The following is a 26,937-nucleotide window of genomic DNA, read 5'->3' as shown; positions in this document are numbered from 1 at the left end:
CCTTGTCCAACAGGTACGAGGTACTTGCTCCCTGTGTGGATGAGGAACAGGGCTGTAGGGAGGATGAGCCAGCTGACCACGGCACCGTGGCACAGGAGGCCATTCAAGAGGGGGAGCAAAAAGACAAGTGGTAGTTGTAGGGGATTCTATAATTAGGGGAATTGATAGCTTCCTTTGTAAGCAGGATCGAGAGTTCCGCATGGTATATTGGCTGCCCGGTGCCAGGGTGAGGGACATCTCTGACCGGCTTCAAAGGATATTGGAGAGGGAGGATGAGGATCCAGTTGTTGTGCTCCACGTTGGGACAAATAACGTAGGTAAGACTAGGAAAGAGGACCTGTTTGGGAATTATCAGGAACTAGGAACTAAATTAAAAAACAGGTCCTCAAGGGTTATAATCTCCGGATTACTACCCGAGCCACGTGCAAATTGGCATAGGGACGTGAGAATAAGGAAAGTAAACACGTGGCTAAAGGAGTGGTGCGGGAAAGAGGGGTTCCATTTCGTGGGGCACTGGCATCAGTATTGGAACAGGAGGGATCTGTACCGTTGGGACGGTCTCTACCTGAACCGATCTGGGACCAATATTTCAGCGAAAAGGGTAAATAGGGAGGTCAACAGGACTTTAAACTAGAAAGTGGGGGGGGGAGGGAAGGGTAAAACTCTATGAAGTATGACTAATGGGAAACAAAGCAGCAGATTAGCATGTGGGGGGGTGGATTCAACTTCATGGAAAATTATGAAAAAACTGAAAAGAAAGAAGAGCCCAGGAGAGGCTATTAAAGTCTCCAGAACACAAAATAGGACAGTGTGTTTGGAAAGGGCTAGGAATCTAACTTCAAGTACATCAGATAAAGGGATGACAATGAGAAAGGGGATGGGAAATACAGGACTGAAGGTGTTGTATCTGAATGCACGCAGTATACGAAATAAGGTAAATGAGCTTGTGGCACAGATTGAAATTGGCAGGTATGATGTGGTGGGCATTACGGAGACATGGCTGCAAGGGGATCAAGACTGGGAGCTAAATATCCAAGGATATACATCCTATCGAAAAGATAGGCAGGTTGGCAGAGGGGGTGGGGTTGCTTTGTTAGTAAGAAATGAAATTAAATCGATAGCAAGAAATGATGTAGGGTCAGATGATGTAGAATCTGTGTGGGTAGAGTTGAGGAACGGCAAAGGTAAAAAAACCATAATGGGAGTGATGTACAGGCCTCCGAACAGTAGTCAGGATGCGGGGCACAAGATACACCAGGAGATAGAAAAGGTGTGTAAGAAAGGCAAGGTTACAGTGATCATGGGGGATTTCAATATGCAGGTAGACTGGGAAAATCAGGTTGGTAGTGGATCCCAAGAAAAGGAATTTGTGGAATGTCTACGAGATGGCTTTTTGGAGCAGCTTGTGGTGGAGCCCACTAGGGAACAGGCAATTCTAGATTTAGTGAAGTGTAATGAGGCAGATTTGAGAAGGGAGCTTAAGGTGAAGGAATCCTTAGGAGGAAGTGACCATAATATGATAGAATTTACCCTGCAATTTGAGAGGAAAAAGCTGGAATCAGATGTAACAGTATTACAGTTGAATAAAGGCAACTACAGAGGCATGAGGGAGGAGCTGGCCAGAATTGACTGGGAGATGAGCCTAGCAGGAAAGACAGTGGAACAGCAACGGCAGGAGTTTCTGGGAGTAATTTGGGAGACACAGCAAAAATTCATCCCTAGGAAGAAGAAGCATACTAAAGGGAGGACGAGGCAACCATGGCTGACAAGGGAAGTCAGGGACAGCATAAAAGCTAAAGAGAAAGCATACAATGCAGCGAAGAGCAGTGGAAAACCAGGGGATTGGGAATCCTACAAAGACCAACAGAGGACAACTAAAAAAGAAATAAGGAGGGAGAAGATTAAATATGAGGCTAAACTAGCCAGTAATATAAAAGAAGATTGCAAGAGTTTTTTTAGATATATAAAGGGTAAGAGAGAGGCAAAAGTGGACATTGGGCTGCTGGAAAATGAAGCTGGAGAAGTATTAGTGGGGAACAAAGAAATGGCGGAGGAATTGAATAGGTACTTTGCGTCAGTCTTCACAGTGGCAGACACGAGTAACATCCCCAAGGTTCAAGAGAGTCGGGGGGCAGAGGTGAGTATGGTGGCCATTACCAAGGAGAAGGTGCTAGGAAAACTGAAAGGTCTGAAGGTGGATAAATCACCTGGACAAGATGGATTACACCCCAGAGTTCTGAAGGAGATAGCTGAAGAGATAATGGAGGCGTTAGTGGCGATCTTTCAGGAATCACTGGAGCCAGGGAGGGTCCCAGAGGACTGGAAAATCGCTAATGTAACCCCCCTGTTTAAGTAGGGACTGAGGCAAAAGATGGGAAATTACAGGCCGATTAGCCTGACCTCAGTCATTGGTAAGATTTTAGAGTCCATTATTAAGGATGAGATTTCAGAATACTTGAAAGTGCATGGTAAAATAGGGCAAAGTCAGCATGGTTTCATCAAGGGGAGGCCATGCCTGACAAATCTGTTAGAATTCTTTGAGGAGGTAACGAGTAGGTTAGACAAAGGAGAGCCAATGGATGTTATCTACATGGGCTTCCAGAAGGCCTTTGACAAGGTGCCGTACAGGAGGCTGCTCAGTAAGATAAGAGCCCATGGTGTTCGAGGCAAGGTACTAGCATGGATAGAAGATTGGCTATCTGGAAGGAGGCAGAGAGTGAGGATAAGGGGGTCCTTCTCAGGATGGCAGCCGGTGACTAGTGGAGTTCCGCAGTTGTCAGTGTTGGGACCACAACTTTTCACTTTATACATTAATGATCTAGATGAAGGAACTGAGGGCATCCTGGCTAAGTTTGCAGATGATACAAAGATAGGTAGAGGGACAGGTAGTATTGAGGAGGCGGGGAGGCTGCAGAAGGATTTGGACAGGTTAGGAGAATGGGCAAAGAAGTGGCAGATGGAATACAACGTGGGGAAGTGTGAGGTCATGCACTTTGGTAGGAAGAATAGAGGCATAGACTATTTTCTAAATGGGGAGAGAATTCAGAAATCTGGAGTGCAAAGGGACTTGGGAGTCCTAGTCCAGGATTCTCTTAAGGTTAACTTGCAGGTTGAGTCGGTAGTTAGGAAGGCAAATGCAACGTTGGCATTTATTTCGAGAGGACTAGAATATAAAAGCAGGGATGTGCTGCTGAGGCTTTATAAGGCTCTGGTCAGACCACATTTAGAATATTGTGAGCAATTTTGGGCCCCGTATCTCAGGAAGGATGTTCTGGCCCTGGAGATGGTCTAGAGGAGGTTCACGAGAACGATCCCAGGAATGAAAGGCTTAACATATGAGGAACGTTTGAGGACTCTGAGTCTACACTCGATGGAGCTTAGAAGAATGAGGGGGGATCTGATTGAAACTTACAGAATACTGAAAGGCCTGGATAGAGTAGATGTGAGGAAGATGTTTCCAGTAGTAGGAGAGACTAGGACCTGAGGGCACAGCCTCAGAGTAAAGGGAAGACCTTTTAGAACAGAGATGAGGAGAAACTTCTTTAGCCAGAGAGTGGTGAATCTATGGAATTCATTGCCACAGAAGGCTGTGGAGGCCAGGTCATTGAGTGTATTTAAGACCGAGATAGATATGTTCTTGACTGGTAAGGGGATCAAAGGTTACGGGGAGAAGGCGGGAGTATGGGGTTGAGAAACTTATCAGCCATTATTGAATGGTGGAGCAGACTCGATGGGCCGAATGGCCTAATTTCTGCTCCTATGTCTTATGGTCTTATGGTCTTATGGTGTGAACCTGACTTTAAAGGCTTATTATTGCGTCCACACTGCATTATGGCAATCCACTGGACCATCAACAAACTTACTAAACCCTCTTTACTGAAATTTACATAACACAGGTGGTGTTGCAACTTTTAAGCCTGCCCACCTACCATATTATACAAAACTGGCATGATGACATCGGGAACACCACAGACATCATCATGCTCAATAATATGTCTCTAGATGTGGGCAACGCTCCCAATTTGGGAGCCTATTATTCTGTCCAACAATTGTGGTGAGACCTCTCATCAGGTCTGGCAAGATCATCCTGTTGCAGGGCCCCAGAATTAGCCCAGGAGTTGAAGCAAGCTGAATACATTCTGTACACCATAACATATCTGCTTGGATGGTTAACACACCCTAAACCAGTTGGCACCTGCTTCAAAATAGCACACAACATGTGGGTTCAATCCTGATAACGTAAAATGAACGATGGTGAGCTGTCGGTATATATGACATCTCTCTCAATTTTCTATTTCCACTAACTTCAATCAGCTTGCCCGAAAGGGTGCAGGAGTCTCCTTTGTATGGCAAGAATTTAACCAAGCTCACATTATTCCATAGTCTGATACATAAGCTAAATGACAAGATGTGTGTGAAGATTACACAATGAGAGGATTAAAGCTCCTGCCATCCAGGAAACATCCGGAGGATGTATAAATTCCACTCGGAGGAGATGCAGCCTAGCAGGTGGAAAAGTTTATACACCTGGACGTGTTCGCTGGAGACAATGGGAATTATGAAGAAGAGGTCACGCCGAGGATTGGACTCACTTCTGCTGCTTTTGGAAGTTTAAGCAGGTTATAGAAGGCTTAAGATCTCTTTGGCAAAGACAAAGGTATGAATTTAAAACGTGCCATTTGTTTATATTGTCTCCCCTCATTCTCCTTGGATCAAAAACTATCCCTGTGAAAGGTAGTGTTTCATCTTTTTTATTCTTCTCACCCATCTCCAGGCGCCTTTTAATCACCATGTAACCTGGGGACATTTCGCCAAACAAAATTAGTGTTAGTGTAACGGGGCTGTGTTAGCGACTCCCACTGTGCTTGAAAGGCTTTGATGAAAAGACATGAGTCCCTCAGGTGAACCTATCATGCACTGCATGGAATCACTTGATCCTTCCGTATGGGACAATACAACAGCAGTTCAGGTTGGACGAAGGACTCATTTTAATCAAGATCTCATTTTAAAGCAGGCAGTCACAAGTCATGTGGATTGACGGCAAAACACATACTCTTGTCAGCAATAGTTGCACCATCATTTTTTCCTCTTTATGTTCATCAGCAGAATCTCTTGATATATTCATCCTTCCCCTTTCTGTACTTTAAAGATTATATCATTTTATAGGGCAGGGCAGGGGCAACAGATGCATGGGAACATTAGCACCACCTGGAAGTTCCCCTCCAAGCCACTCACCATCCTGACTTGGAAATATATCGCCGTTCCTTCATTGTCGCTGGGTCAAAATCCTGGAATTCCCTCCCTAACGGCACTGTGGGTGTGCCTACATCACAGGGACTGCAGCGGTTCAAGAGGGGAGCTCACCACCACCTTCTCAAGGGGAATTAGGTATGGGAGATGATCTAGCCAGCGACACCTACATTTCATGAACGAATAAATTTTTTTAAAAGTGCAGATTGACTGAATTAAGTTTGAAAAGAAAGAGTTTGTTTGAAAATATGATAGCACAACAGGAACCTAAATCTGGCCTAAAAAAAATGCTCAGGGTGATAGGAACATAGGAAAGTGGTAGGCCATTCAGCCCTATGAGTCTGTTCCACAATTCATTTAGATCATGACAGATCTCTACCTTAACTCTATCTGCCCACCTTCTTTCTGTAACCCTTAGTGGCCTCTCCAAGCAAAAATCTATCAATCCCAGTTTTAAAATTCACGTTCCAAACCCAGCCTCAGCAGCATTTTGTGAGGAGAGAGTTGGAGATTTCCATCATTCTTTGTGTGAATGAGTGCTTCCTGACATCACCACTAAACAATTTAACTCAAATTTTAAGGTTAGAGTTCTTTGTTCTGTATTCCCCACACAGAGGGAATAGTTTCTCTCTATCCATCCCATCAACCCTTTGATAGCCTTAGTCATGGCTCAGTTGGTAGCATACTAACTTTAGAATCACTAGGTTCCAGGCCTACTACAGGGCTTGAACACAAAAATCAAGGCTGCCACTCCAGTGTGGTATGGATTCATTGCACTGTCGGAGCTGCTGTCTTTTGGATGAGCCATTAAACTGAGGCCCTATCTACCTGCTTGGCCGGACGTAAAAGATCCCATGGCACTGTTTTGAAGATGAACAGGGGGGTTATTCCTGGTGTTCAGGGTCAATATTTATCCCTCGATCAACATCACAAAAACTGGTCATCTGGTCATTATCACACTGGCATTTGTGGAAATTTGCTGAACATAAATTAGCTGCTGTATTTCCTACATTAGAACAGTGACTGCACTTCAAAGGGAGCTTCATTAGCTGATGGTGGTTGTGAAAAGCAGAATATAAATGCAAGCCTTTTTAAAAAAAACTCCTTATGAGCAACCCACAATCTTCCTTATTCAAGGAAACACAAGCTTAGTCCATCAACCTATCCTCAAATTTTAATCTTTATGTCTTGGTATCATTCCAGAAGTTGTCAAAAGCATCAATATGAAAACAAAGTGGAAAAAAAAAGTCCTAGGGTCCAAGAATCATATGACAGAATTTTACAGTCCCCTGCAAGTGGGTATGAATGCATGGGCTGGGGTGGGGAGGTGAGGGGCTCATAAAATGCACCTGTGACCTGGCGGCCACCTACCTGCACATCCCCGACCTGTTTCCCATTTTGTGGGGTTGGTGGAGGTGTTGCGTGACCTGCCATCCTTTGGTCTATTGAGGCCCTTAATTGGCCAATTAATGGCCACTTAAATACCTCATCCTAACCCTGTCACTATTTTACCTGTGGCTGGGGGAGGCCCATGTCAAGCTTTAGCTTCTTGGTCTGATGTCAAGCAAGGGGGGTACCTCCTTTTGGGGACCCCTGTGCCCAAAAGAGGCACGTCCCCCTCCACACCACACCCCCACCCAGGTCATACACCCCTTTAACCCTCCTTCTCCAGCCTCTCAAACCCCCCCCCACCCAAACGCTTCACTCTCCTTGCTTGGTACCTGCCAGCCAGGCCCCACCCATACAGTCCGGCCTCAATTAGCTCCTTTTCTTCTGTGCTGGTTGTAGTCCCGGCAGTGGCCACTGCTTGAACCTGGCGATGCTGGGACTACAGAGCTGCTGTCAATCTGATTGGGGAAGGCAGTCTCACCATTTGGTCAACTAATGCCCCGCCAAATGTTAAATGTCTGCCGGACAGCTGGATAGGGTGGAAGGGCGGGGAAAATGAGCAAAAAAATCCTGCCCCAAGAATCATATAATGGTTACAGCCTAGAATAAGGCCATTTGCTCATCAAGCCATTTCTGGCTGTCTGCAAAAGTAATTTAGTTAAACCTACTTGCCCACCCTTTCTCTGTAACCCTGCAATATTTTATTTTTCAGGTGCTGATCCAATTCCCTTTCGAAAGCCATGATTGAATTTGCCTCAAGAATCTGCCCTCCTTTCAGGTAGTACATGAAAGATTGTAACCACTCACGGCATGAAAAAGTTTTACCTCATGCCATCTTTGATTCTTTAGTCAAGCACTTTAAATCAGTGTCCTGTGGTTCTCAGCCTTTCTGCCACGGGAACAGTTTCTATCTACTCTGCCCAGACCGCGCCTATTTTGAAGACCCCTATGAAACTTCTCTGAACCTGCTCGTCTCTAAGGAGAAGAGCTTCAGCTTCTCCAATTTATCCACACAACTGAAGTTTCACATCCCCAGAACCATTCATGGAAATCTTGTCTGCACTATCTCCAATTCCTTCACATCCTTCTTGAATTCAAAGAATTGGACAGAATGCTCCCATTGTCTAAGCAATTAATGTAGCTTGCCATGACAACAGGAAACTGTGACTGAGTGAGAGCTACCTACAACTTCAACTAACCACAGACATATTGAACTGTTTAAAGAAAACCTGTTCTTTTTAAAAATGCAAGAAAAGACACTAATCAAAAATGGCTGCTATGAGTCACCTGATGGCTAATACTATAAAGTTGATCACTTCTCTGGAAAGTCAATATAAATTGCAATGCAGACATGTTACATGGAATTTTACACCTGGGGTGTGCCAAGGTTCACTTGAAACAGGGATGCTCTTGAAAGGAAGGCACTAAAGATGCAAAATTCTAGCCTTTAATCAGATACTCATCCGACATTCAAAACCCCTGTGGAGGATGAAATAACCCCCATATCCTGTTGATTTATATCTTGAAATGTGTCAAAATCTTTGGAGGTGAAAAGATCAAAAAATTAGATTACTAGGTCTAAAACAACGATTGAAAGGCATGCTCATTGAATTCCCTTCCAGGAATATACAGACGAGAGTTTGAAAACCTGTTCTGCCAAGCAGGGAGATAAAGAATAAGCAGGAGGAGAAAGAAACATGACAGCCATCTGAAACGCTGCTGGAACACTACTCTCTCTCTCTCTGGAAGCTAAAATGGTATCTTCAACAGAGTGCGGACCTGAACAAAATCAACTCCAGAATTCTACAGGAAACCAGCTAATTTCAAATGGTCAAAACTCCTCAAAGCCAAGTAAAGGTCATAATCGGCTTGATTGACCCCTGATTCACATTTGGATTGTAGAGGGCTTGTATGAGGAAAATAAATTTTAAAAACCTTTGTTGCCACCAACCGAAGGGGCTGAGTAACAAGATTTTAAAAAATGCAGTGGTCTAATTACCATTCCTTCATGTACCATGTGCTGCGTCATTCTGCAGCTTGAGGCAAAGGAACTGATCTGTAGTATAGTACAACATCAATTCTTTGTGCTTCAGGACCATGTTGTGTCCAGAGAGCACTGATCTTGATGTCACTGCACTGGAACGGTCCCTGGGCGCCAGCGCATAAAGATTACTTACAAAGCGCTCCCCGACACATCACATCCATTTCCTCTTTTATTCTAGCCTTGCATTACCTTGACTTCCTCTGTTGTTCAGATGCATTGTGAAGCCTGAACGCAAACACAACAGGACTGAAACAACAACTGATCAATCGTCATACAGGAGTAACCTGCTTGATCCTTCTAGGACCTGTTCTGGGGTGGTGAGCAATCCATTGCTGCTTTGCTGACTTTATTGTTAAAGTACTGGAAGGGTAGAAAATAGACAAGTAAAGAATAATTCTGTTGAAAGCCAATAGCACAATTTCTCCACATGAGTATACTTCATGTGGAGACCTTTGACATTAGTTTAATATAAAGAAAGGACTTTCGCCTTTCACGTCCTCAGGACACTGAAAGTGCTTTGCAGCCGATGAAGTACTTTTGAAACTGAGTCACTGTTTCACCTGTGGCAGCCAATTTGCAAAAAGCAAAATCCTGCTAACAGCGTTGCATTGGCCACTTTTAAATACATCGAAATAGTTGAGGAGAACAACATAGATGCATTTAAGGGAAAGTTGGATAAACATATGGGAAGAAAGAAAGAAAAGAACATGCTGACAGGGGGAGATGAAAAAGTGTGGCTGAGGCTTATGTGGAACACAAACACTCATATGGACTTTTAAGATCAAATAGCCTGATTTTGTGCTGTAATTACGTTGCAATTTTATTTCACTGTGCTGGTTGTTTAATGACATGATTATGAATAAGCTGTATCTTCTACACTTGACATCAATATTCAGATCCTCTTAAAGACTGGACATAATATCCCCAATTTCAACCCTATCAGTTAATCACTTACATTGCATCTAGTGATACAATCTGTGAAACTAGTTGCTCTGAATGATCCGGAGCTAAACATCAACACCCATATGCTGTCCATAATCAAAATTCTTCGCCTCCAGGCTGGATTCCAATGCCCTTCTCTCTAGATGTCCTGGGCTCCACCCACTAGGAGTCTATCCAAATTTACTTCCACCACCATATTCTAATCCAGGTTAGGTACTAACTTCCCATCACTCCTGTCCTTGTCAATGCCCGCTGGCTGTGTTTCCCTCAATGCTTTGAATTCAAAATTTTCCCTGTCATTTAGAAACCTCTCCTAGTCCCACCCCACCCTTCATCTGTAAAATACCTCCAGCCACACTTGTCATTATATTCACTGCACTCATCCAGCTCTGCTCCCCGTGGCATTCCATCTCTCTCCTCCTCTATCTGTGATATGATTTTTGACTGTTTTAGTCAAACATTCTGGAACTCTTTCCCAACCTGTGTCCTAACATTCTCAAACCCTATCTCTTCAACCATGTTTTCAGTCTATGTCCATTCCCTATATCTAATCTCTCCTCTGACTGTTTTACATCAGTTTTTGCCTCTGCAAACAGTCATGGGATGTTCACTGCATTAAGGGCTTGGTACCTGTGATAATTGGTTAATTGGTGGGAAATATCACTGTGTACTGGAGGTTCGTGGCAGCTATGGGTGTTTGGTGAGGATGCTCGTTGACTTGATCATGATGGTGATGGGCGGCAGTGTAGGTTGCTAGTTCGTAGTTGCTGCTGGTGGAGGTTTGATATAAGAATGGTATTTGTTGTACTTCCGAAGGTATTGTCACACAAGAGTGAAACATCTATGCTGGAGTCATGGATGGAACATATTAATTTGAACCAAACCCACACAACGTGCTCCGATAGTTTCAAATTCTAATCTTGGTTTCTAGCATAAATCTGGTGTGATTTCACATCTGAATAAAGTCACGCTCTGAAAGGTAATAAAGATAATTCCAGGAATCAAAACATCATACAATTGATATTCTGACATTAATCTGCTCTTCGTATTGTTGCTGTTGTATATTGTTTGAAGGACAGGAATGTGGAGAATTTACTTAAAGATTCTGAAGGCATTTGAGCTTCTGCAGATTGTAGCATTTCACTTGTTATTCCAATGAACTCCAATTCAATGTCCCATCCCTCATCTTTTACCTATTTGTCTTCTATATGATGCTGCATTGCTCAGTGTCTTCTCAGTTCCTCTCTGATGTGGATATAGAGCACAGCCATCTTGTGTTCTCCTGGCTAGATCATGACTTGAAGACTTGAAGATATGGTGGTGATGTCCAATGTTCAGCATCTCTGCCCACCTTATTATTGTTTCCACTGCTTCTTAAGCAACTTTGTGATCTCTAATGCAGGTCTTTCTTTTCTTTTTCTGCCATACTAGTTTATTTTCCCCAAACAATATAGCTAGATTAATAAGGTGCTGGCTTCATGTCGGGTCAATTATCTCACTTTCTGTTTGTTAAGATGCTAATCTCCATGGAACTAATAGCAAATTAAGTCATTATTTATCAGAAATAGCAACCTTCCCTAGTTGATGGCTACCTTGGATGGTAGCCACAGTCAATTACCATGACATAACTATCAATATCCTGGGGGTTACCGTTAGCCAGACGCTGAACTGGACCAGTCATATAAGTACTGTCGCTACAAGAGCTGGTCAGAGGCTGGGAATTCTGCATCGGGTAACTCACTTCCTGAATCCCTAAAGACTGTCCACCATCTACAAGGCACAAGTCAGGAGTGTGATCGAATACTCTCCACTTGCCTGAATGAATGCTGCTCAAACAACACTCAAGAAACTTGACACCATCCAGGATAAGTCAGACCATTTTGAGTGGCATACCAACCACCCCCTTAACCATTTACTCCCTCCTTCACTGACGCACAGTGGCAGCAGTGTGCACCAACACCGAGATGGACTGCAGCAACTCACCAACACTCCTTCGACAACACCTTCCAAACCCATGAGCCCTGCCACTTAGAAGGACAAGGGCAGCAGCTGCGTGGGAACACCACACCTGCCAGTTCCCCCCCAAAGCACACACCATCCTGACTTGGAAGTACATCTATATTGGTGCAGGTATATCCACAGCATTATGGATATACTTCCACCACATGGACTGCAACAGTTCAAGAAGGCAGCTCACCACGAACTTCTCAATGGCAATTAGGAATAGGAAATAAATGCTAGCCTAGCCAGCAATGCCCCCATCCCTTGAACAAATAAGTTTAAAAATGCCCTTTAAAAAGCCATATCGTCCACAAGCATTATCATCATCTTGTGGTCCACTTTTAAATCAGTAATATCATGTGTGCTCATTTGAAAACACCAATTGCCAAGGTTTATCCCATTAGTTGCCATCTATGCTGCTTATCTGAAGTTAATGTTATCAACAAAGTTTGCTCTGTGATATAATGTGTATTTATCCAGTTTTGGTCGCAAGACACAACATGGAAAAATCACCCAATCACTGGAAACATGGTAGGTTATCTTGTAGACTGGCAGCAGGTTTAGGGACACTTCAGGCTCACGGGGAGTCGCATATTTAAAAAAATTCAGTTTATAGTCTGTGATGCCAAGCCGACTGTAATATAACAGTCACCAAGAGAGCCATATGACAGGAATATGTACTGTATTCTTAGCCATATATATTACTGAAATGAACACTAAACAAAACCTAACAACTGGATCAAATTTTGAAGTACACACGGCCTCCATTTTAAAATAACATTTTGGGATAAATTAGCTTTGGATTTCAGAAACTGACCCCATTCTCAAGCAATGTAGCTTGTGTGACAGATTGCCCAGAAATACTTCAGCCTTCACAGGCATAAGAAGTGTGCTTTCAAAATGCATGCACACTGCAAGGGAATTTGCATCCGACCATGAAAATAGTTGCCATGCAAACCTTTCTTTGCCCTCAGCCAAGCCTTGACTCACTCAATGGGCAGAATTTTACGACAGCGGGATTTTACCTACCCGCTGTCGTCAATGGGGTTTATAACGGCCCGCCGCATTTTACAGCCCCGTCCCCGCCAAAACGGAGACATAAAATTCTGCCCAATGACTTGAAGCAGCAGTGCGACAGTCATACAGAAAAAAAATAAATACAACTACATAAGTTTGTCTCTTGAGTAGAGGCGTAATCTTCATTGAATCTTTCAGTCCTATCACTCCCTACAACTTGTGAAAGGAAGTTCAAGATCTTTATAGGTCTCTAGTCACACATACTGTCCTAGATAATTTAATATGACATGGCAAATATTATATGGAAAAGGCCTCCAGAAATGAGACCATTCCTACAAAACACTAGATGTGAACTCTTTTATCATTAACCAGGTAAACAATCATCTTGGGTCCATTATACAGTTTCCTATTTCAAAACTTCCTTGGCTTCTTAATGTTTTGCAATGTTTTCACAATTTTCATAACTTATCAGGCACATATCACACTTCCTGTACTTCAACAGAAAACAAACAACACATTGAACCAAATCTTATACTGATGCATTAAAACGTAGCAGCATAAGAAATTGGAGCACAAGTAAGAGTCCACCATATTTGCTTGGGTCTGGAGTCACACGTAGACCAGACTAGGTAAAGAGGGCAGATTTCCTTCCCTAAGGGACATTAGTGAACCAGGTGAGTTTTTACGACAACCAATAACAGTTTCACTGTGGGATTTGAACCCATGTTCTCACAGCATTGGCTTGGGCTTCAGGACTACTAGACCAGTGGCATTACCGCTGACCTCACTGTCTCCCCATAAAAGCCTACCCTAGAGACTTCAGCACAACATATAGACTGACATTAAGATAAAAGCAAAAAACTGCGGATGCTGGAAATCCAAAATAAAAACAAAAATACCTGGAAAAACTCAGCAGGTCTGGCAGCATCTGTGGAGAGGAGCACAGTTAATGTTTCGAGTCCGCATGACTCTTCAACAGAACTAAGGAAAAATAGAAAAGGGATGAAATATAAGCTGGTTTAAGGGGGGGAGGGGAGACAAGAAGAGCTAGATAGAGGGCCAGTGATAGGTGGAGATAACCAAATGATGTCACAGACAAAAGGGCAAGGAGGTGTTGAAGGTGGTGATATTATCTAAAGGAATGTGCTAATTAAGGGTAGAAAGCAGGACAAGCAAGGTACAGATAGCTCTAGTGGGGGTGGGGTGGGGTGAAGGAATCGAAAAAGGCTAAAAGGTAGAGATAAAACAATGGATGGAAATACATTTAAAAATAATGGAAATAGGTGGGAAAAGAAAAATCTATATAAATTATTGGAAAAAACAAAAAGGAGGGGGAAAATCAGAAAAGGGGTGGGGATGGAGGAGAGAATTCATGATCTAAAATTGTTGAACTCAATATTCAGTCCGGAAGGCTGTAAAGTGCTTAGTCGGAAGATGAGGTGCTGTTCCTCCAGTTTGCGTTGAGCTTCACTGGAACAATGCAGCAAGCCAAGGACAGACATGTGGGCATGAGAGCAGGGTGGAGTGGCAAAATGGCAAGCGACAGGGAGGTCTGGGTAATGCTTGCGGACAGACCGAAGGTGTTCTGCAAAGCGGTCACCCAGTCTGCGTTTGGTCTCTCCAATGTAGAGGAAACCGCATTGGGAGCAACGAATGCAGTAGACTAAGTTGAGGGAAGTGCAAGTGAAATGCTGCTTCACTTGAAATGAGTGTTTGGGCCCTTGGACGGTGAGGAGAGAGGAAGTAAAGGGGCAGGTGTTGCATCTTCCTCCGCCATTTCCGCCAACTCCAGCATGATGCCACCACCAAACTTATCTTCCCTTCACACCGCCCGGCGGCATTCCGTAGGGATCGTTCCCTACGTGACATCCTGGTCCACTCCTCCATCACCCCCTACACCTCAACCCCCTCCCACGGCACCTTCCCATGCAACCGCAGAAGATGCAGCTCTTCTTGTCCCCCCCCCCCCACCCCCACCCCCCTTAAACCAGCTTATATTTCACCCCTTTTCTATTTTTCCTTAGTTCTGTTGAAGGGTCATGCGGACTCGAAACGTTAACTGTGTTCCTCTCCGCAGATGCTGCCAGACCTGCTGAGTTTTTCCAGGTATTTTTGTTTTTGATATAGACTGATATTGTTGTGAAGTACTGAGGGAATCTATCTTTCTTTCTTTCTTTCTTTCTCTCTCTCTCTCTCTCAACAATATTGGTGACTAAATTGTTAGTGAACCACTAACTCTTGTTCTGGAATAAATGAGAGAAAGGAGAAAACTGAGCAGTAACTGCCAACAGCAAACGACTCAATTTTCAATCACTTTGCATGTTTTTTCCCCATCTCTTTGTCAGCAGAAAGCTGTCATTTCACCGAACTGAATCTGGTTTTCAGAATACAAAGGTTACATCACATCCTTCCAGTTTATGAACCAGGAGATTGTGAATATCTAGGACAAGAGCTTCTTACCTAAAGTTGGGCACAGTGGGCGCGGTGTGGTCTACCCACTCGCTATACATTTTCAACCTCACAGCTTCTGACTTAGTGGGGGAATCCACATCCCAATATGGTAAGATAACATATATTATATATTCCAACTTCTGTGCTGTGTTAACAGTTGACTACCTTCTGTTCCAATGATGAGGTTTATAAGATTATTATATCACAGAATTGTTAGGATGCAAAGGGACGCTATTTGGTCCATCGCGTCTGCACCGGCTTTCCGAATGAGCAACTCATCTACTGCTATTCTGCCACCTTCTCCCCATAACCCTAAACATTCTTCCTTTTCAGGTAACAGTCTAATTCCCAATTGAATGCTTCAGTTGGGCCTGCCTCCACCACACTCTCAGGTAGCGCATTCCAGACCCTAACCATTCGCTGTTTGAAAAGATTTGCCTCAATCACATCACTTCTGCTCCTTCTACTAATTACTTTAAATCTGTGCACTCTTGTTCTCGATCCTTTCATGAGTGAGAACAGTTTCTCCTAGTCTATTCTGTCCAGAGTTTTGGACTGTATTTTGGGCCTTACTTTAAAATTTGGAGTAAATGAAGGGGGTTATCTGACCTGTTCTGGAGTCTGCTAAGAGTAAGCCTGGGTATTTTGATTCTTTGAGGTCAAAGGAAGGCTTAGATTATTTTACTGAGCAGAAGGTGCAAGGTATTTATACTTGGATGCTATTGTGGCAGTCTGAATTTCCAGTGAGTAGACTCAGGGTCTCCCAAAGTCCTAGAAGGTGTTGTTGGTATTGGGTTGTGGACAGTTGTGCTGCAAACTGTCCATTTACCTCTAACATAAATGGGAGTTGGGATTAAGGATAAACATTTCTATCTGGTTACAAGATTGATACGTTTCACTTTGCCATTGGGAGGAGGGCAGAGGAAACAATTTTTGAGATCAGACTACAGGCTTCCCTTCAAATCAATGAATATCAGAGAGAGAGAGAGAGAGAGCAGAGAGAAAATGCTACTTGGCTTTGCAAACTACCATAGGTGGATGCAGCAGGAAGAACAGTTTCTAATCAAAGAGATTCATCCTGCAGCTATCGAAGGATATCTCTCCCGTTCAAACAGTGGTGAAGACAGCCTGTCTACTATTACCATTTCATCCTGACTGAAGCCAGGGGCCACCCCAGGCCTCACCTCCTACACACATATAACCTCCCTCATCATGTTCCATCCACCACAAAGGCCAAAAGAGCCTGATCTCCATGCAGGATTCCAACTGAGTAGGGGAAACGTGTGGATTCCAGGGGTCACCTACCTGCACCCACCCAATCGCCTTTCTCCTCATAAACCAGACTGTTTTATTTCCCCTCACCATCTTCTTGGTTGGATTACAAATGATGCATTCACCTTCCCCTTTTTGAACTTCCCAAATATTTTCTTTTATGCCGTTGAAGGTGCACTTCATTTCGCAATTCCCCATGAGCACCCCCGGTTGTGATTTTCCTTCTCCTATGCCCACCAATTTACTCCACTCCACCCTTGGATTCCCAAACATATACCTCCGCCTCAACCCCAAGGTCTTCAGTAGGATGGGTGTGGTGAATGGCTGACTCTGCACTATCATTGTTACCCTTATTATTTTGAAGCATCGGTGTCTTTTCCAGGTGTAGGCTGCCAGTCACAATTTCCAGGATCATCACTATCAGCACCGTTTTCATGATTCTGTGAGAAGAGAGAAAAAAGACAAGCAAAACCCCGCTCTCTGAGCACAGGCCTATTCTAATTATTTATAATCAGGCTTTAATGATACATGAAATTAGAATCCCATCTGAGACACGTACCCCTATCATTCTGTCTCAGGGGCTGCATTGGTGTTCTTTGTCATGGGGACGGTGTTCCTCCAAACGCCTCCATTTCAGTATCTCTAGCTGTCACCTGGAAAAGGTTTTCTAATATCCTGCTGTCATCATCTGGAGCATCCTCTATGACACCCCACCTGATGTGGGATCGGAGCCTCGTCACATGATTGGATTACAGGATCGCAGGGAGGCAACTCCACCAGAGCTGCTAGGCTTCAGTCCCATGTTTGCCGGCAGGTGAAGCCTCATCTGATTATTATGAAGCCACTTGACCCACTTGGGCAGCTGGATCGCATGTGCCATGGGGCTGGTTTTGTCCACTATATAGGGTAGGGGCCCTTAAAGAGTAGTTCGAACACTCCTACCCTTGCAAAATTTCAGACCATGACCTGATCACCAAAACCCCATTTCTGAGGCCTCAGCAGCTCCAGGTTCAAACGGTTACTCTGGTGACTGCAGTCTAGAGTTGCTGGAGCATTGAGATACAGGGAATGTAATGTCTGCCACAACTCAGGGATAATTTTATCTTTGGTTACTTCCCTAACTTGTGGCTTGGTAAGGGTGGGCACCAGTGCATGTAGTGGTGTTCCTACCTGGCACCCAATGACCGGTTCATGATCCATCCCCTTGGATTCCATGAGTATCAGTAGCAGGACCTCATCCCCTTTACGGTCCTGGGTGAGGAGATCTTTACACATGGTTGATCTGATTGTAACCTCAACTCCACATTCCCACCTACCATCCATAACCCTTAACCCCCCCTGATTATCAAGAAATTATCTACCTCTGTCTTTAAAAATATTAAAAGGCTCTGGTTCCACTGCCATTTGAGGGAGAGAGTTCCAAAGACTCACAACCCTTTTGGAGAAAAAAAAATTCTCTTAATTTCTGTCTTAAATGGGCGACCCCTTATTTTTGAACAGTGACATCCCTAGTTCCAGATTCTCCCACAAGAGGAAACATCCTTTCCACATCCACCCTATCAAGACCTCTCAAGATCTTATATGTTTCAATCAAGTAGCCTTTTATAAACTCCAGCAGATGCACACCTAGCCTGTCCAACCTTTCCTCAAAAGACAACCTGCCAATTCCAGGTATTAGTCTAGTTCACCTTCTCTAAACTGCTTACAATGCATTTGTATCCTTCCTTAAATAAGGAGACCAGTACTGTACATAGTACTCCAGATGTGATCTCACCAATGTCTTATATAACTGAAGCATAACCTCCCTACTTTTGTAACCAATTCCCCTCACAATAAATGATAACATTCTATTAGCTTTCCTAATTACTTGTTTTATCTGCATACTAGCCTTTTGCGATTAATGCACCAAGACACCCAGGTTCCTCCGCATCCCAGAGCTCTGCAATCTCTCACCATTTAGATAATATACTTTTTTATTCTTCCTGCAAAAATGGACAATTTCACATTTGACTACTTTATACTCCATTTCCAGATCTTTGTGCACTCACTTAACCTATCTATATCGCTTTGTAGCCTCCTTAGGTCCTCTTCACAATTTACTTTCCCATTTATCTTTGTATCATCAGCAAATTTAGCAACCTTACCATTGGTCCCTTCATTCAAATCATTTATATAAATTGTAAAAAGTTGAGGTCCCAGCACTGACCCCTGTGGCACACCATTCAGGCACAATATTCATTATATCTTGCCAACCAGAAATTGACCTATTTATGCCAACTCTCTGTTTCCTGTTAGTCAGTCAATCTTCTGTCCATGCCAATATGTTACCCCCTACACCATTAGCTTTTATTTTCCCCAATAACCTTTGATGTGGCACCTTATCAAATGCCTTCTGGAAATCTAAGTACAGTACATCCGCCAGTTCCCCTTTCTCCGCAGCACATGGTACTGCCTCAAAGAACTCCAATAAATTGGTTAAACATGATTTCCCTCTCATAAAACCATGTTGACTCTGCCTGATTACCTTGATTTTTTTCCAAGTACCCTGCTATAATGTCTTTAATAATAGCTTCTAACATGTTCCCTATGACAGATGTTAACCTAACTGGCCTGTAGTTTCCTGCTTTCTGTCTCCCTCCCTTTTTGAATAAAGACGTTACATTCACTATTTTCCGATTTGATGGGACCTTCCCTGGATCTAGGGACTTTTAGAAACTTAAAACCAATGCATCAACTATTTCACTAGCCATTTATTTTAAGACCCTAGGATGAAGTCCATTAACATCAAGGGACTTGCTAGCCCACAGCTCCAACAATTTCCTCAGTATCACTTCCCTGGAGATAGTAATTTTCTTGAGCCCTTCCCTTCCATTTCCTGATTTACAGCTATTTCTGGGATGTTACTTGCATCCTTTATGGTGAAGACCATTGCAAAATACCTGTTCAATTCAACTGCCAATTATTTTCCATTATTAATCTCCCAGACTCACTTTCGATAGGACCAATGCTCACTTTGCTAACTGTCTTCTTTTTTAAATATCTATAGGAACTCTCACTATCTGTGTTTATATTCCTAGCTAACTTTCTCTCAAACTCTAATTTTTCCCTCCCTATTAACCTTATTGTCATTCTTTGCTGTTTTTTAGATTCTGCCCAATCTTCTGACCTGCCACCTATCTTTGCGCAATTATTTGTTTTTTCTTTAAGTTTGATACAATCTTTAACTCTTTTAGTTACCCACAGATGGTGCATCCTCCCCTTGGAATCTTTCTTCCTCATTGGAATGTACCTATTCTGTGTATTCTCAAATATCCCTTTAAATGTCTGCCACTGCATCTCGATTAACCTATCCCTTATTGTAATTTGCCAGTTCATTTTAATTAGCTCTACTTTCATGCCCTCATAGCTTCCCTTATCTAAGTTTAAAATACTAGTCTTGGATACACTCTCCCCCAAGCTGAATGTGAAACTCAATCACATTATGATCGCTGCTACCTAGGGGCACCGTCATTATGAGGTAATTAATTAACCCTATTTCGTGGCACAATACCAGGTCTACTGTAGCCTGCTCTCTGGTTGGTGCCAGAACATGCTGCTTTAAGAAACTATCTCAAAAACATTCTATGAACTCCTCATCTAGGCCACTTTTGCCCATCCAATTTTCCCAGTCTATAAGTAGATTAAAATCTGCCATGAATGTCACTATACCTTTCTGACAAGCTCCCATTATTTCTTAACAAAATCGGAATTCCCTGGAAAAACTCAGCAGGTCTGGCAGCATCGGCGGAGAAGAATAAAGTTGACGTTTCGAGTCCTCATGACCCTGTTCTGTTGAAGGGCCATGAGGACTCGAAACGTCAACTTTATTCTTCTCCGCCGATGCTGCCAGACCTGCTGGGTTTTTCCAGGTAATTCTGTTTTTGTTTTGGATTTCCAGCATCTGCAGTTTTTTTGTTTTTATCCCATTATTTCTTCCTTTTTACCCTGCCCTACCATATGTTACTGTTAGGGGGCCTGTACACCACTCCCACAAATGACTTCTTGCCTTTATCATTTCGCATCTTAACCCAACCACTTCTACATTCTGACTTTCTGAACTTAGGCCATCCCTTTCTATTGTGCTAATAACATAATTAATTAGCAGAGTCACCCTTCAAACTTTTGAATCTTCCTATTCTTCCTAAATCTCATGTACCTACAGTATTTAGGTCACAGTGTATGTCATCCTGCAGATATGTCCCTGTAATGACGATCATGTCGTACTTATTTATTTCTATTTGTGCTGTCAGTTCATCTGTTTTGCTTTGAATGCTACAGCATTCAGATACAGGCCTTTTAGTTTTGTCCTTTTATTATTTTTGCAACCTCTAGCCTTATCTGCTGATTTAGTCTTAGATTTGTACTCTCTGTCCCTCCCTGTCACAGCCTGTTTATCTTTTCCCACGATAATACCTTTCTCTCTTGCCTTGTCTCTACTCGTTGATTTACCACATCTTCCCAAATTTGATCCTTTGCCCCCACTCTTTAGTTTAAAATCTTCCCTGCCTTCTTAGTTATGTGGCTCGCTAGAACACTGGTCCCAGCATGGATCAGGTGTAGATCATCCTAATGGTCCAGCCCTCCCCTTTCCCCAGTACTGGTGCCAGTGCCACATAACTGGAACCCACTTCTCCCAGACCAGTCTTTGAGCCACACATTTATCTCTCTAATTTTTTGACCCTATGCCAATTTGCATGTGACTAAAGTAATAATCCAGAGATTATTACTTTGAGATTCTGTTTTTTTTTAAATTCAGTGCCTAGCTCTTCTTATTCTCTATGCAGAACCACTTTCCTAGTCTTACCTATGTCGTTGGTACCTACATGGACCATGGCCACTGGATCGTCCCTCACTCACTGCAAGTTCCCCTCAAACTTGAGCAGATATCCCGAACCTTGACATCGGGTAGGCAACACAGCTCTCTGGACTCATGCTCTCGACTGCAGAGAATAATATCTTCCCCCTGATTATGTTGTCCCCTATCACCACCACATTCGTCTTCACTCCCCCCATTTAAATGGCATCCTTTGCCATATTGCCATGATGTTATGGCACAGCAGAATGTAAATGCTGAGCTGCTCAAATCCCAGAGGGAAACTTGAAATAGCTGCCACAACTGTTTTGCAATTTGTATTTTATTTCGAGATGCGTGCCTTGAATTCAGTCGGAATAAGTTCACCGACACTTAGAGGCTTTTTACAAAACAAAATTAAACATTTTTTTAATAAAAGAAAAGATTTTAAGCACATACATAAGTCTACAAATTACTACTATAATAACTCCTAAATCCCCAAATTAATCTGACTCCCAGTTACACCTCAGTTAAGACAACAGTAAAGCAAAATAGATTTCAACAGACCCAGGCAAAGCACTTGATACCCTGGACAGTGATATTCAAAGTGAATTCTCTTAGTTTTGATTCCTGTAGACAGCAACTTAATACACAGAGGCTGGAGGCTTTTCACACTTGTCTTAGTTCTTAGAATGCCTTCTCCCTTATACATAATCTCATCTCCTTTATATGTTTCTCCCTTATCAATGTAAATTCCATTATGTCCTTGCAACTTTAAATTTCTCATAATATATACCTTTCATAGTACTCATGGGGGTGAATTTTTAGGTCTGCGAGCAGGGGTGGGGCCTGCTCGCTGACAGGTAAAATGACGGGGGGTGACGTTGGGCGTGCATCCCGACGTCGCCCCGCGTCATTTACATTTTTAGGTTGGCCAGCGCAGAACCAAGTCAGCTTCACGCCCGCCGACCTGTCAATGGCCACTTAAGGCCCTTAAAGAAGTAATTGAAGTAATCAATGGACGTGCCCGTCCAACCTTAAGGTTGGGGGGCAGGCCGGGAGCTCAGACGGGCTTCCGATAAAACTTTAAGCCTGACGCACGGGCAGGATGAGGTTTCATGAGGGATTTAGAATGTTCTAGAAATTTTTAAATAAAAGCAATGAACATGTCCCAGCTCATGTGACAATGTCACATGAGGGAACGTCAGTAATTTTTTTACTCATCTTTATTCAATGTTTGAAACCTGAGCCGATCTCCCTGAGGCAGCGCTTTGCCTCAGGGAGATCTGTGGCGCTCTTTCGCACACTCCTGGCTCAGGGAATCCCCCCCTGTCCACACAGGGAGCGCATAGCACTTCCTGGCGCACGTCATGCTGGGCAGGCTTTAATTGGCCCGTCCACGTAAAATGGTGGCGTGCGCTCGTCTGGGAGCGCTGATCGGGAACCCACCCACTCACACCCGCTCCCGCACAACCCCCCCAATGGGGGGAAGATCCTGCCCATATTATCAGTAACCTTTGGGGAAAAATGAACACACTGTTTGGTTTAGCTTCTTATGGCTAGGTGTAACATCTTACCATCTCTTTGAAATTCAAACTTACCTAATTTATCTAAAAATGCAAATGTTCCTCACACCTCACGTTCTAAAGCTTCAACCATGTTTCGGTATTTAGCATTTCGAACCTAGCTTACCTTTTAATAACTTATTAAAGCTCCAGACCACCTGTCTCCAATTCGATTAAATCCCCCCGACACACACATATCCATACAGTGAAACTAATCCAAACTTTTACAATAAATCACAATAATATTATGAAAATTATTGTATTTTTTATGGCAATGGTCAGTCCGCCCATCCACCTTGCAGTCCTTCACCTCATCCACACAGGTAGTAAGCACCTCGTACCTGCTGGGCAAAGTCAGGGGCTGAAGCTTCTGCATCACTATGTGCTGGTTCCCCTTACCTGCCTGACTCACAGTCACTTCCTCCTGTCTCTGACCATTGACCAACTCTAAAGTGCTGCCTAACTTAAGGGGAGTGACTCCCCCGGAACAAAGTGTCCAGGTAACTCTCCCCTTCTCTGATGCTCCGCAATGTCTGCAACTTAGACTCTAGCTCAGCAACTCAGAGCCGAAGTTCCCTAAACTGCAGACACTTTCTGGTTGTCCGGGATTGCAGTGCATTCCCAAATGCTGATGTCACAGCACATCACCAGCTCTGCCATTTCTGTCCAACCTTATTTATCTGATTAATCAGTTAGCCATTTAGTTAATAATTTTTTTTAAAAATAGAAAGTTGCACTCACCTAGCATGGAGACAAGGAAACAAATGCACCAACTATTCAGAGGTTGAAAAAAGGAGCACCACTTTGCCCCTCTGCACTGAATTCCCACCTGAACCAAATTCCCAACTCTTCACTCAACCTACTTCTCATTGAGGTATAGTCTGGTATCCGTGCACCCCCTTCTAGAGGGAATGAATGTAAAGAGGGCCTTTCCTCCATCATAGAATTTGTGGAACCTGGCCACCTGGTCAATTTCCAAGAAATGACCAAATGACTCTTCCCCCAAACGGAGTCTTTTTGAGTTTCCATCCATTTTCTGCTTTTTCTCAGCCAGATAGGGAATGATACATTCGCGGTGAAGAGGTCCCAGTTGTTGATTGGGACCTGGGGCTTGAATTCGCACCTGCCACATCGGCGGCATCCTCCTGGTCTCCCTTCTGGGTGCCTTTTCAGCCCAGACATAGTTTCTTCCTCCTCATTGGCCTCACACTCCTCCCTCATCTTTTCCTCTTTCTCTTCTTTGTCTAACCCTTCTCCTCCTCTTAACACAAAATTGATGCCTTGGTGCTGTTGCAATCTTGCCTCCATCGCCTCAATTTATGACCAACAGGGTGTGTGTGGTTGGCAAGCATGCCCCTCTCTTACTGCTAAACCCTGTAGGCTGCTAAAATATTCTCTCTTTCTCTCTCTCTCTATCAGCATACTCTACTATCAGCCTTTGCTCTGTCTCCTGGTCAGCCCGGAGTTGGCATTGCTGCCGATAATGAACACACTGGCTTTCTAAGTATTCCGCCTTTTTGGTCCATCTCTCCACCTCTCTATCCTGACCCGCTCTCTCTCTTTATCTCTCTTTTCCCACTCCTGCCTTAATTGTTCCATGGTTCTGTCCACTGCAGCTGATCTTTCCTCCTTCCCTTTTCTTAGCTTAGTCAATTCCACCTCCATCTCGTGGCACTTTGATATGCCACCACCCAGACAGCCTTTTCTAACGCCGGTTTATGCATGGACCCCTGTGTCCCCTATGTCCACAGTTCAGCGTCTGTTAGGGGGATCATCTACTTTCAGAATTACCCAAATCCACCCCTCCTTCAGGAGTAATTACTTCACCATATATTTTGTGACTAACGAATCCATAGTTCGTTTGTCATTTCTCTACCTTCTGGGTCCAGCCACGTGGCCGCCATAAATCTGTTTGAACGGGGGACTTGTGACCCTATAAAGTTCGGAATCCATTGCTCTGAGTATCAACGACACAAAACAAGTCTTGGATGCAATTTCCACTATTCACTCAGCAACAGAGTGTACTCACAATACCGGATGCTTGGTGATCCCACCTGCATGAGGTTGCCTTTCAGGTTGTCAGTCCACTGGGCGATGTCTTTGTCTCTGCATGTCTTCCAGTGACTGACCAGGCCAATACTCTCCAAGTGCAGTCCCGGTGTCTTCTTGGCTTCTGACTTTTATACCCTTTTTCTGACTCTGGCCCCTTCCCCTTTGACATGTAAGGCATAAACCCAGAAACGGGTCATCTGATTGGTCTTCGATACCTTGGTGATTCATCTCTGACACCTCACCATCTCCTTCACGACCACCTGGCATATGGCCATCTCCTGTTCACAACAAAGGATGAGGCGGGACTTCCAGCTGCAGGCCAGTAACAGATGTCCTTTGTTCAGGACACCTTAGCTCAGATAAGGCAGGAAGAAAGCCATTTACATCTTCCGAGCCTGTCATTGCCTTTGAGGGTTGTTGCAGACACAGTGCCTGGTGGTGTAATCAGTCTGGGCCACCAACTTAATTACATGCCCTGGCATGGCAGTGTGTGTGTATTCTTGAGTCCTAGTTATTTTTATTAATAAAATGTCCAATATATGAGCCCCACTGATGATATCTTTGGCCAGGCTTTTTCTTTCCCTCGTCCCACTGTTCTCAGTACTCCTGTACTGATGAACTCTATATTCAGGATCCATACCATAACTGGTTACATTCTTCTCCAGTCAAAAAATAAATAAAACATTGAATGAATCTAAAAAACACTGGGAACAATTCATGAGCTACATCTACAGTTCCAAATGCGAAACATCAATTCAATTAGAGAAGATGCAGTAATCAATTCATGGGATACATAAATTTTAAAAAGCAACTGCCCTGCCTTACACTTGCCCTCCATCAATGAATCTGTTAATTGAGTAATGATGAGCCAATTATCTCCTGGCGCAGTGAAACTCTTGTAAAACTAAAAGTTTAAAATGATAAACATAGCTCAAGATAACTCTACCTGTAACATCAAAACTATTTTGCGAAAACTACGATGTTTTTATCATATATTATAAACCATTTTTCCTTGCCCCTATTGCATTACGTCTGTTGTTTTTTATTCATTTCTAGGAAATGAATAACATGTGTTTGGACATCAATCCTCAGCTGGAGAAGTATTACCTTCCAACCATGTATGGAATAGAGTTTGTCTTAGGACTCATAGGCAACCTCTCCGTGATATGGGGCTATATATTCTGTCTGAAGGAATGGAATTGCAGCAACATCTACCTTTTCAATCTTTCCATCACAGACCTGACTTTCATTTTCACCCTTCCCATGCTAGTGACTTTCTATGGCCAAGGCAACAAGTGGACTTATGGTCATATAATGTGTGTATTAAATAGATTCATCCTTCATGCTAACATGTACATGAGCATCCTGTCCCTCAGTTGCATCAGTTTTGATCGGTACCTGCTGGTGATGAGGCCACTGAAGCCTCACTTTTTTCAGAAAAAGTGGAACGCCACTATCATCTGCCTTGGTATTTGGATATTTGTAACACTGGAGTTAGTGCCTATATTCACTTTTATCAGGGACGATACTATCAATGGCACCGAAGAGGTTGACTGTTTGGATTATGCCAGCTCAGGAGATGCCTCCAGCAATCTGATTTACAGCATGTACCTCACAGTTTTTGGTTTTCTCGCACCGCTCAGTGTCATGCTTTTCTTTTACATCCAAACTGCGCGCGGCCTTAAGAAAATACAGCAACAACGCACCAAGATTCAGGTGGAAAAGCCCCTTACGTTGGTCATTTTGGCCATTGTCATTTTCTTGGTATTCCTCACCCCTTATCACATAATGCGCAATGTTCGCATCGCTTCCAGAATGGAGAACAACGGCATGTCGGAATGTGGCAAACTCGTTGTAAGGGCTGTTTACGCCATTACTAGGCCCATAGCTTTCCTCAACTCAATCACAAACCCCATTTTCTACTTCATGTTGGGGGACAAGTTCAGGGAGCTATTTTTCAACAAACTGAAAAGCATCTTCTTCAGAAAGGAGACGGTGTAGGAGTGACAGGCAGAGGAATGTTAATAAATGTAGTGTTAAATTGTTTGGTGTTTGATTATTTGTGAATGGTATCTTCTCTATTCTCTGCGTGTGATTAGTTAAGCCTGGGTGTCGTTAATGCA

General features: G+C 43.4%; 2 protein-coding genes across 6 annotated transcripts in view; both read left to right on the top strand.

The window, feature by feature from the left end:
* LOC144694000 (succinate receptor 1-like) overlaps window positions 1-26,937 on the top strand; it is a 156,063-nt gene that overhangs the window by 53,398 nt on the left and 75,728 nt on the right. The window lies entirely within an intron of this gene.
* On the top strand, window positions 8,893-26,858 carry LOC144694001 (succinate receptor 1-like). Of its 4 annotated transcripts, none has more exons than XM_078564292.1 (3): window positions 8,893-9,000; window positions 14,992-15,203; window positions 25,871-26,858. In XM_078564292.1, exons 2-3 carry the CDS (start codon window positions 15,201-15,203, stop codon window positions 26,813-26,815), a joined length of 948 nt encoding a protein of 315 aa, XP_078420418.1. In that variant the 5' UTR covers window positions 8,893-9,000; window positions 14,992-15,200; the 3' UTR covers window positions 26,816-26,858. The 4 variants fall into 4 exon arrangements, with proteins under 4 accessions (XP_078420418.1, XP_078420419.1, XP_078420420.1 ...); XM_078564293.1 differs by having other exon boundaries at window positions 8,909-9,000; window positions 15,029-15,203; XM_078564294.1 differs by lacking the exon at window positions 14,992-15,203 and having other exon boundaries at window positions 8,915-9,000.

This window comes from Cetorhinus maximus, chromosome 19 (assembly GCF_964194155.1).
Source record: "Cetorhinus maximus chromosome 19, sCetMax3.hap1.1, whole genome shotgun sequence".
NCBI lineage: Eukaryota > Metazoa > Chordata > Chondrichthyes > Lamniformes > Cetorhinidae > Cetorhinus > Cetorhinus maximus.
The sequence above is the reverse complement of the archived record's forward strand: the minus strand, read 5'-3'. Positions and strand labels throughout refer to the sequence as shown.